The 12,014-nt window shown below is 38.4% G+C and overlaps 1 protein-coding gene across 3 annotated transcripts in view; it reads right to left on the bottom strand.

Annotated features, from left to right (window-relative positions):
* The window catches only part of UVRAG (UV radiation resistance associated), a 317,503-nt gene that overhangs the window by 285,188 nt on the left and 20,301 nt on the right, over positions 1-12,014 (bottom strand). For all 3 annotated transcript variants that reach the window (XM_079928279.1, XM_079928281.1, XM_079928282.1), the window contains exon 2: positions 5,973-6,090. In XM_079928279.1, coding sequence (XP_079784405.1) covers positions 5,973-6,090 — 118 coding nt within the window. The remainder of the gene's footprint in view (positions 1-5,972; positions 6,091-12,014) is intronic.

Here is a 12,014-nt window from a genome sequence, read left to right as displayed (position 1 = left end):
CAATAGGAGCCAATTAAATAAATTATGGTACATCTGTTCAATGCAAAACTAAAAAGAAACAAAAGAAAATTAGAGAAGCTCTCTACGAAATAATATGGAAAAACATCTAAATTATATTAAGTAAAAAATACAAGGCACAGGGCTTCCCTGGTGGCGCAGGGGTTGAGAGTCCGCGTGCTAATGCAGGGGACACGGGTTCGTGCCCCAGTCCGGGAAGATCCCACATGCCGTGGAGCGGCTAGGCCCGAGAGCCATGGCCGCTGAGCCTGCGCGTCCGGAGCCTGTGCTCCGCAACGGGAGAGGCCACAACAGTGAGAGGCCCGCGTACCGCAAAAAAATAAAATAATACAAGGCACAGATACATATATATATATATCAAATTTGGTACTATTTTTACTTGCATTTGCATAAGGAATCTCAGTAAAGGTAAACAACGGTGGGGTGAAAAACTAGGGAGATGGGTCAGGTGAAAGGAAGATTTTAATATAAACCTTTACATATATTTTGAACTATGTACGGCATTAGCTAGTCAAAAAGTTAAATGAAAATATTTGGGGGCTTACTTTGTGCCAAGCATTGTTCCAAGTACTGGAAATAATGTAGTGAACAAAACTGACCTAAAAATTTCTGCCCATATGGAGCTTACATTCTAGTGAAGAGGACACGCATTAGCCAAATAATTAAACATACAGTTATGTCAGACAATCGGGAGTACTGTGGAGAAAAATAAAGCACAAAAGACAGAGAGGAGAATAGTCACAATTTTAAAAAGGGGTTAGTCAGTGATCAAGGAGAGTTTCTCTGAGAAAACATTTGGATTTAAGACCTGAAAGAAGGCAGAGGAGCTGGTCATGTGGCTATCAGGAGGAAAGAGTGCCCAGGCCAAAGAAACAGCCAGTGCAGAGGCCTTTAAACTGAAGTCAACTTGATGAATTCAAGGAACAGCAACAAGGGCAGTTGGGTGGGAACAGAGACAGCTAGAAGAGTAGAAGGAGGTCACAGACGGCCATATCATGAAAGGCCTAGGAAACCAAAAGAACTTTAGCTTTTACTCTGAATGAAATGAGAAGCCACTGGAGGGTTTTGAGGGGAGGAATAACATGACCTCACTTTGATTTTAATAGGATCTAGGTTGAGATCACACTAGAAAGAGTGAGTGGGCAGGCAGACCTGTTAGAAGTCTACTTCAACAAATTCAGGCAAGAGATGATAGTGGTTGGAGGTAGTAAGAAGGGAAAAGATTATGGATACAATTTGGTAGTAAGAACCAAAAGCATTTGCTGAAAGATGGAATGTGGAATATAAAAGAGTACAATCCAGGATGATTCCAAGGTTTTTGGCCAAGGAAATAGAAGGACAGAGTTGTCATTTTCTGATAAAAGGACGAATACAGGAGGTAGATCAGAGCTGGAACATCAGAATCTCAGTGCTGAATATATCAAGTTTAAGGTATCTACCAGACTCCAAATGGAGATGTAGAGTAGGCAATTGAATACAGGAGCATGAGTTCAGGGGGGAGGCTGAAGCTAAAGATATACATTTGTGAGTTGTTAGGGTGATAAGTGATATTTAAAACTATGAGACATTCATGAGATCACCAAATTGGATTATACAGAGGTTGTCTTCTAATGTATTCAAAATAACTGGTTGGTATTCCAGGAAAGGACAGGCGCTCACATTTCATGGGTGAGAAAATAACTGTGGCTGAAGAACAAACTTGATTTTACACAACTTCCAAGTTTAAGAGGGAACCAGGATTAGAACATAGCTCCTCATCCATTAACACAAGGCTTTGTTCTCTGGGAATGTAATAAATGGTGCTCGATTTGAACTACCTGAAAAATAGACCATCTCCTAAGAGATGGATTTAAAAAATTGTCAAAAATCAAAAAAACTCACATGTAACTTCTTACGCTGTCCTGTGAATTCAGCTGAAATAAAAGAATAACTTAGAAATCAGCATTTCAGATATTCTTCTAATTAAAAAAAAAACCTTCTTTTGAAACTGAGAAATGATGCCACTAGACAGGTGGTACAGGTGGCTTTGTAAGAAAAGCCCAGAGGCCTTCCATCGTGGTCATCCTACACCAAGGGCCACATAATGATCATGCAATGAATATTCATGTTTATCATCACAGGTCCAAGAACATAAGGTGGTATTAATTAGTTTACTAAGGAAAGAGCTTCCTGGCTCCTCCTATGGTAGTTAAAAGTTATAGAGCATAACATGTGGGCCCAAAAAGAAGACATAATAGACTTCATTCAACCATGACATTTTGGAGCAGTAGGAAGTCTCAGAAGTCATCAGTCCTCTCATTTTAGAGATAAATTAGCTAACGGCACGCAAGAGGAACTAAATGCCCTAGCCAAACGGCTTGCCGGTTAGTGACAGACTCAATACCACTACTAGACACGGGACTTCCCTGTGCTCTGAAACCAACAATTCCCTGTGTTAACAATCATTTTATTGAAATAACTTCAAGAAACAGTCCTTAATAACTTCTAAGCTCAAGAAATAAACAGAGCTAGAGAAGAAGACAAAAAAAAAAAACAAACAGGAACAAAAAAAAATCACTTTGCTTTCATCGTATCTCTTAGACAAGTTTTTTTCCCTTTTTTTATATTTTTATTTATTTTGGCTGCGCAGGGTCTTAGTTGTGGCATGCGGGATCTTTGTTGCGGCATGCGGACTTCTTAATTGCAGCATGCATGCAGGATATAGTTCCCCAACCAGGGATCAAACCCGGGCCCCCTGCATTGGGAGAATGGAGTCTCACCCACTGGACCACCAGGGAAGTCCCCTCTTAGACAAGTTTTCAACATCATGGTCATCAACCAGTCCCATGACTACTCTTTTTGGAAACTACGATTATGCTTGTTAACATTACAATTCCAATAATAATTGCTATCATTTACCAAATACCTAAAATGTACCAAGTTCAATATTAGTAACTATTATCAGAGATAACAATGGAGCAAGGAAGTACTCTGGCACTGTCATATATTACTAGTGATAAAACCAATTAGTGAGCAGCAGACCAAACGCATTAAGATCTGCAAAAATGCTTACACCCTTCGGACAAATAGTGACCAAACTTTCATTTTTCTTCTGGACACATAGGAAGACAACATTTCTCAGTCCCCTGTTCATCTAAAAAGGATGATGCAACTGATATACAGCTAATGGAATGTTGTGGAATTCATGTGGACCATTTCCATTAAAAAAATCTCCCTCGGGCTTCCCTGGTGGCACAGTGGTTGAGAGCCCACCTGCCGATGCAGGGGACACGGGTTCGTGCCCTGGTCCGGGAAGATCCCACGTGCCGCGGAGCGGCTGGGCCCGTGAGCCATGGCCGCTAAGCCTGCGCGTCCAGAGCCTGTGCTCCGCAACGGGAGAGGCCACAACAGTGAGAGGCCCGCGTACCGCAAAAAAAAAAAAAAAAAAAATCTCCCTCAAATAATCCCTTGCTCTTGCCATACCAGAAGCATCATTCCAAAATAGGAGGAGCCTGGATACCTGAGTCACCACTTAGAAGACAGCTGCCAAGCCAATATCTGATAAAGAACACCTACATTAAAACAGATAGCTTGTGGGAAGCAGCCGCATAGCACAGGACATCAGCTCTGTGCTTTGTGGCCACCTAGAGGGGTGGGATAGGGAGGGTGGGAGGGAGACACAAGAGGGAAGAGATATGGGGATATATGTATACATATAGCTGATTCACTTTGTTATACAGCAGAAACTAACAAAACATTGTAAAGCAATTATACTCCAATAAAGATGTTAAAAAATAAATAAATTAGATAATATGTTTAAATGCTAATAAATAAATAAATATTTGTCTGCTTCTGCAAACCACATTATGCCTTCCAGTGAAAACTGAAAAGCAAATAAATTAAAGAATTGATTATACTTGTGAAAAGCCTGCTTTCTAGCTATCGTTCGCTGCTCAAGAACTGGGAGACTTTAGATTTAAGTCTAGATTTCCTTACTTCTTAATAAATACTTATAACTATTATTGGGAAAAAGAACACCTACATTGAACTTAGTGTTTAAGAAATTTATTATGTCAGGTCACTGAGAGACTCGTGGTACTTGTTATAGTAGCTAGTGTTACTCATTCAGATTAATACAATTGTTTTAAAAATATGCAATGGTTAGAATCAAAAATAAGAATGAAATAAAACTATGTAAAAATGGTGGAATTTAGAGTCCTTTTTTTTTACCCTTCAAAATACTTTAATGCCACTTGTATATGAAGGGGGGGGTTCTACTCTATATAATTTCTGATTAAATTTTTAAATTAGCATATACTGGTATTGAAATTAAAAAAAGAAAAAAGTTGTTAAACAACTACTGCTTTAATAACAATTTTTAAAATTAAAACCAAAAACATAAAATGTCATTTGAATTTTTCATCTTTGCCACAGGATAGGATTCAAATAAGTCCCTAGTACCTCTTTTTAAAATAACGCCATCTGGGACTTCCCTGGCGATCCAGTGGTTAAGACTCTGCGCTTCTAATGCAGGGGGCACGGGTTCAATCCCTGATCGGGGAATTAAGATACCACATGCCGTGCAGCGCGGCCAAAAAAAAGAAAAAAATTAAAATAATGCCACCTTTTATTAATATAAATAGACCTTTACTCACATGTTACCAAGTGTTATCACCTTATCTCAGTTGATCCGCATAAAAATCTGTCTTGCCTGACTTCTTAAGACCTCATTATCTCCACTTTACAAATGGGAAAAGTGAGGCTAAAAAAGCCATGATCTCTGTCCAAAAAACACATAACTAGCATATAGCTATTTTAGTGTATAGTATACAGCTAGTATACACTTATATACTAGCTGAAATAGCTAGCACTAGTATCAATGTAGTTTCAATCCTAACCCAATACTCCTGTCCTTATACCATGCTTCCTCTCTTACAGCAACCAACACAGGTCAACTGATTATACCAAAGTGCCTTTCATCCAATATGTATTCAAAAGATGCTTGTGATTTTGATTCAAATATCTGATGTACTCTTAGAATTATCACTTATGGAAGAATCCACATTTCAATGTGGAACTGAATTCAAAGAAACCATGTCATTCTTCTAAAAATGACCCCATATACACAAAGTAGTACAGATATGAGAAGATATGAACTAGGTCCAAATTTTACCATAATAGTAAAGGAATGAATTATATTTTAAAGAAAAGCAAATTAGTGCTGGATACTGGACTCAAATAACCTATTTTATTTTTTTTTTAAAGATTTTTTTGATGTGGACCATTTACAAAGTCTTTATTGAATTTGGTACAATATTGTTTCCATTTTACATTTTGGTTTTTTGGCCGGGCAGCATGTGGGATCTTAGCTCCCCCACCAGCAATCGAACCCACACCCCCCTGCATTGGAAGGCAAAGTCTTAACTACTGGACTGCCAGGGAAGTCCCTCAAATAACCTTTTTTTAATAAATTAAAATAATTTTTTTAAGTTTTAGTTATTTTATTTATTTATTTATTTTCTGGTTGAGCCAGGTCTTAGTTGTGGCTTGCCAGCTACTTGGTTGTGGCATGCGAACTCTTAGTTGTGGCATGCATGTGGGATCTAGTTCCCTGACCAGGGATCAAACCCGGGCCCCCTGCATTGGGAACACAGAGTCTTATCCACTGCGCCACCAGGGAAGTCCCATCAAATAGCCTATTTTAAATGACAGCTACTGGAATACAGATATTAAACATCAACATTCATAAAGGAATAATAAATTTATCAATGTAAGTCTCAGTTATCTGAAAGAACTATCCAAAAGACATGTTTCTTCAATATGTATAACAACTGCTCATGAAATATTTTCAGACAGCATGACAACTTAGCTTTCTAATAAGCAATACTAGCAAGAGGCACTGAGAATCATTTGTGTTACAAAAGAATAAAAATGAGATGCAACGATCTGTGGGTGGCAAGTCCAGATTCCCTTACCTTTGTATACCTTTTCAGTGTTACACAAGTGAAGTGTGAAGTAGGTATCTAGGAGTTGATGGCCATTCCTATTAACAATGTTCCGGGCAGCGATGTTCCGAAGATGTCTAAGACGTCGCTGAAAAATAATCACAAAAAAGGAAGAGTATTCAGCTTTTTCCTCCTATAAAGCTTTCTGAAAGTTACAATTCAAACATAAAATACAGTAAGTTGTCCCAGTCGTTTATTTGTTGAGCCAGCAACCTTAACCCAGTCTCTTATTTATGTCTCAGCATCTCTTCTGTCAAATAGGAACTATTCCTGCCCTATATCATTTCCAAGGTTGTTGGGAGCATGAAATAACAGATATGAAACATTCTTGAAAAGCATAAATGTTATATCAATGCTATATACCTGTAGAATAGCGTTAGTATTTCCTGGAACATAAACTAAGTATAATAGTAATTTGCTTCTTTCCCTTCGGAAGGATGCTTGTAGACATGCAAAGTCCACCTCATACCAACAGAAAATCAGCCATTATTACATACATACACCTCTGTTGCTAGCTCAGTCTGACGCCAGATCATCTATTACAACCAGGAAAAGAAGCCAAAGCCAAAAAATAAAAGAAATAACTCACTGTTCACTCCATCCAGCCAGTAACCCAACTGCTGCCAGCTTAAATTCTCACTTGACCAGCAGTTAACCAGCCCCTATTTCCTAATCAGGCCTCCTTCCCAACAATTTCTCCAACTAGGATGCATGAATCACTTGGAGTCACAAGTGTTGGAAAGGCAAAGCTCCATAAACAACAGTAGAAATCAACCAAAATATAAGATAACTTAGGGCACAGCCAAATCACCTCATATCAAAGAGAGAAAACGTTGGCAATGCTGAAGTCTAAGCACAACAGATTCATTCTCAAAAGCTAGTTCCCTGTGTCAGATCATTATTTTCAGAGACTTAAAAATAGAAACCATAGGCTCAGTTTTAAATATGCTTAAAGCTCTCCCTTCAGGCTGAAAGCCCACTTTGCTAAGTCCATCTTTAATTACATGTGCAGTCAGCCAGAAAAGTTCAGTTCTTCCCTTCCATACACATACCAACCCAATCATTTCTCCCAATCTAGAGATTAAGATTCTTTGACAGAGAACATTATTGTCTAATAAATTTGGTTAATACTCAAAGTACGAAAAGCCCCAAATGTACTTACAAAAAGTTCATAGGGCTTACTCTAAAAGACTTATATTTCTACAATCTGCCAAAGGTTTCCATTTCACACCCTGGATTACAGCAACTATTTCCTTCTACTATATATTTTTCATCAACCTTCTCAGTCAAGATTTTAGATTGACAGGAACTGTTAATTGCCTATACACAACAATCACATCTATTCTGCCATAAGATTCCAAACTTGGTCCTCTATTCAAAAACCCGAAAACATTACCCAAAGCCTCCAGCATAAAGTACAAACTTCCCATTATTCCTTTCAAAGCCTTGTGCAATCCGACCTCTCCATAACCTATCCTTACTGCCCACTAGATCTTCCACATACCCAACCCCTTAGTCACACGTGACTGATTAAGGTTCCATGAAAAAGATCATGCATGGTCCTAGCTCCATGCTTTTGCTAATGCTAGCCCCTTAATCTAGAATACTACTCTCTTTAAGGAAATCCATTTATGCTTCAAAGTTAAGGAGAGAAGATTCCTCCTTCCTTATTCTCTAACTGAACTGTTTCTTTTTAATGCAATTAAAAAGAAACACTGGGAGGTTAAACCAGAAATGCAGAAAAATTATTACCTATGGGGGTGAGAACAGGTTGGAGAGAATAGAGATAAAAGCAAGACTTCTCTGATACTTGTTTATGTGGTTTTAACTTCTGTACCATAAGAATGATGTACATAATCAAAAAATAAAGTTAAATAAATAAGAAAAAGTTTAAATCAACTAAACCTAATCCAAAATATAATAGCAATACCAAAAATTACCACCAGCCTTAGGCTATATCACCCACCTTTGCCCAAAATATTACCCTATGATCCAAGGAAATATTAAAGAAGTCAAGGTGACCTAAAGGATCCTCTCTGGTTCTCAGTTCCCCAGAACATCTACTTGACCAAAACAATGTATAATTATACCTAATATGAAATTATGGATAGTTCCAGATATTTGTCAATCTTCCCCAACTAGACTATAAGTTCTATAAAGGAGAGACTTTATTTTATTTACTGTTGTATCTCCAGCAACTAGATGAGTACCTAGCAAACAGCAGGAACACAATAAATGGTTTTTGACTGAATTAATATATGTCCAGTGAATTAACCCAGTCAAGAAGGTCTTGGTATGACCTAGGCCTTGCAATGAACCTGAGTGGCCTGGAACCCTTAGTGGCTTCTGACACCCACCCACGAGATGGTGGGAGAATAGAGAGCACTTCAAACCTAAGAATGGACCTCAGAACTGAAAGGGAGCTCAAATCTTAGCAGCGCTTCTGGACTACAGCAAATCCTCAGCACTCATCTACCTTTAACTGCTCCAGGGTATACAATCTAGCAGTACTTCGTGGCCTGGTGGCACCATCTAGCATAAATACACTGCTTTAGAACTTGTCTAAACAGAAATTAAATACCAGATTATCTCTTCAATGGCCCATCTGAAGATAGTTAAATTCAAATCTGTCTTATGCTCTAAACTGGCTCAATTATCTTAGAAAAGTAAAAATACTGAGCAATTAAAATTTACACAGACTTTGGAATTACTCTTCAAGATAACATTCCATGCAGCTTCTTCACCAGCCAATCTCCTTATACTTTCTCAAAGCTCTAAGCTTTCACAGTTATAAAAAGCTCTTTGTGTATCTTTCTACAGCAGTAGCTTTAGGCATCCAAGTTGTGCTCTAAAAACACCTATCTCCAAAACTAAAGCTGAATAGATTTTAATTTTTAAGTTGGAATTAACATGGCTTTAATGTCTTTGAAACACTGCCTATGAAACATTCTATATAAAGGTTAAAAACGTTCACTAACAAATAAAATTAAATCTTCTTACTCAGCTTTGATTTGGAGGATTGACAGATGTAGCTAGAGCACAACTCTATCTGCAATGTTGGCAGTGGGTAAAAGACCAGTAGGATCCTAAATTCCTTAACTTTTTTCTTTTACAAATCTCTCAAGTATAAATTCTAAAACAACACTTAACTGCCATATGTTGTAGATCTGAAACATTTGCTTAAGTAAAAAAGTAAGCGTTACTCATTAGTATGATTGTAAGCTGGTGCCTCTAAAGAATCTAAAATGGTTGGTTTTTCTTGTTAACAGAACTAATGCTCTTAGAAAACTGCTTTAAAACATAACCGTACATTAAATGATTTTTTTGCTTTGTTTTTATTTATTTTGTTGTGTTTTGTCCTGCCCAGCACCTATTTGGTTTAAGAAACAAAAAACAAAACAAAAACAAACAAGCAAACAAACAAAAAAACCCTCAGCTATTTCTTTGTAGAACCACTCTCCTCTGCTATCAATCTATATAATACTTCCTGTAGAATTAACTCCACCTCCAACTCCAAGGAGGGTCGCGTGACTCAGATCAGGCCAATCAGCACATTCCATCCCCCTGCCCGTAACACATGATTAGGATCCTAGAAAACTCAGAAATTAAATTGTTGAGAGGTTTATTTTCCCCCTACTGGCCCAGAACCTGGAAAGGACATGGGACTAGAGATGCTGGCAGTCATCTTTACACCACAGTGAAATGAAAACAGCAAGTAAGACAGCAGAGTCCAGAGATGTGGAGCAAGACAGAGGTAAGGGATTAAGAAATACAAACTACTATGCATAAAATAGACAAGCAACAAGGATATAGTGTAGAGCACAGGGAATTATGGCTATTATAGCTATTAATGGAGTGTAATCTGTAAAAATACTGAATCACTATGCTGTACACCTGAAATTAACATTGTAAATCAACTATACTTCAATTAAAAAAATAAAAGTAAAAAAGTCCTGGCAACAGAATTTGTCTCTGGATCAAACCATACCTAAAATGAGAACTACTGTATAATGACATATCCAGTCCCTATAAAACTATCAAAGATTACAACTAGAGAGAAGACTTACATTGTAACTGTTTATCAAGAATTTATCCCGGGGCTTCCCTGGTGGCGCAGTGATTAAGAATCCGCCTGCCAATGCAGGGGACACGGGTTTGATCCCTGATCCGGGAAGATCCCACATGCCGCAGAGCAACTAAGCCCGTGCGCCACAACTACTGAGCCTGCGCTCTAGAGTCCGCGAGCCACAACTATCGAGCCCACGCGCTACAACTACTGAAGCCCGAGCGCCTAGAGACCATGCTCCACAACAAAAGAAGCCACCGCAATGAGAAGCCCACACACCACAACAAAGAGTAGTCCCCACTCGCCTCAACTAGAGAAAGCCCACCTGCAGCAAGGAAGACCCAATGCAGTCAAAAATAAAATAAATTTTAAAAATTAATTAATTAATTTTAAAAAAAGAATTTACCCCATTAACAGGTTAGTAGATGAAGAGAACATTCTAATTTAGAGTCAAGGTACAAAGAAATGTTTTATTTTGTTAAACATCTCCATATTTTAGAAAATGGTAATTTCTGGTGGGTCACTCCATTTTTGTTGATATAATTTTGAACCTTAACCTTGGTGACGGCAAGTCAAAACACATCCCAGAACTAAAAGAAAACCAAAGCAATTTTCAGTAGTAAGGTACGCCATTGGTGTTCTATGTTCCTCCCAAATATTACCACCTTTCCCTGGCTGGTATCTAAAACTTTCTGGTTTCTGAGGTATAATAATGACCAAAGAGAAATGTGGTGTCCTTGATCTTGTTCCTCGTCACTGCTGGAGAGTGACTCAGGGAGGCTGATGGCCAACAGAAGGAGGAAGAAATGGTTATCATGCACCCTCCTTCCCTGTACCCCTTGCTTAAAAAACAAGAGTAACTGTGTTTCTTAAATATAATGACTCCACAAATCCCCACCGTCACCAAACTAAGCTATAATCCCACGCACCTTTTATGACTCCCAAGACCATGGTGACGTATCTCCTAAACAAATTTTGAGTCTAATTTGCTTAGTCTACAAGAGCTATTACAAATCAATAATATAATCAATAATCTATAGTCCAATAGAAAAGGGGGCAAAGGATACAAAAAGGCAGCCACCGAAAAAGAAATGGAAATGGTCAATAACCATATGAAAAGACGTATAATCCCACTCATAAAGATATGCACACCAAAACAAATATTCCAGCTTGTGGAGACTGTAGTTTCCAAAGAATGGCCGCACCAATACATCGCATCCCACATGCTCTCTTACAGTGTGATGCTGCCACTCCTCCTTGACGAAGTGGCGTCTATGTTCCCTCTCCCTTAAATGAGGGCAGGCCTGTGACTATGGCAGAAATAATGCCATGTGACTTCTGAAGCTAAATCATAAAATTACCTGGTCCTCTTTACAGGATGCTCTTCCTCAGACTCCAGTCACCCCACTGTGAGGATGCCCAGCAGCCAAGTGGAAAAGACTTTGCAGGTGTTCTCCTCAGCCCCAGCTGAGAGACCCCAGCTATAACCAGACACGCAAGTGACCATTTCAGTACCCAGCCTCTGAGACGCCAGAAATGACATCAAGTAAAGCACAGACAAGTTGTTCCCACCAAGCCCGAACCAAACTGCATATTCATGAGCAAAATAAATGATGATGTTTTAAGCCACTAAGTTTTTTGTTTGTTACTCAGCAATAGAAAACAAAAAGATCTATCTGATTAACCAAACCATTTTAGTCTCTGTCAGGGTTGATGCTAGTAAGGAAAATAATGTTGGAGAAAATATAAAGTGGTCCATTTTGGAAGGACGGTGATTTAGCAACAATTATCAAATTTTAAAATGCACATAATATTTGACGAAGAAATTCCACAAATCACAAAAATGTGTGCAAATATGGGCTATAAAAGCAAAAACTGAATAACCACTCAAACTGTGGTATATTCACACAATGGAAAATTGCATAACCCTTACAAAAACAAAGTGC

Source organism: Stenella coeruleoalba (genome assembly GCF_951394435.1).
Source record: "Stenella coeruleoalba genome assembly, chromosome: 8".
Taxonomy (NCBI): domain Eukaryota; kingdom Metazoa; phylum Chordata; class Mammalia; order Artiodactyla; family Delphinidae; genus Stenella; species Stenella coeruleoalba.
The sequence above is the reverse complement of the archived record's forward strand: the minus strand, read 5'-3'. Positions and strand labels throughout refer to the sequence as shown.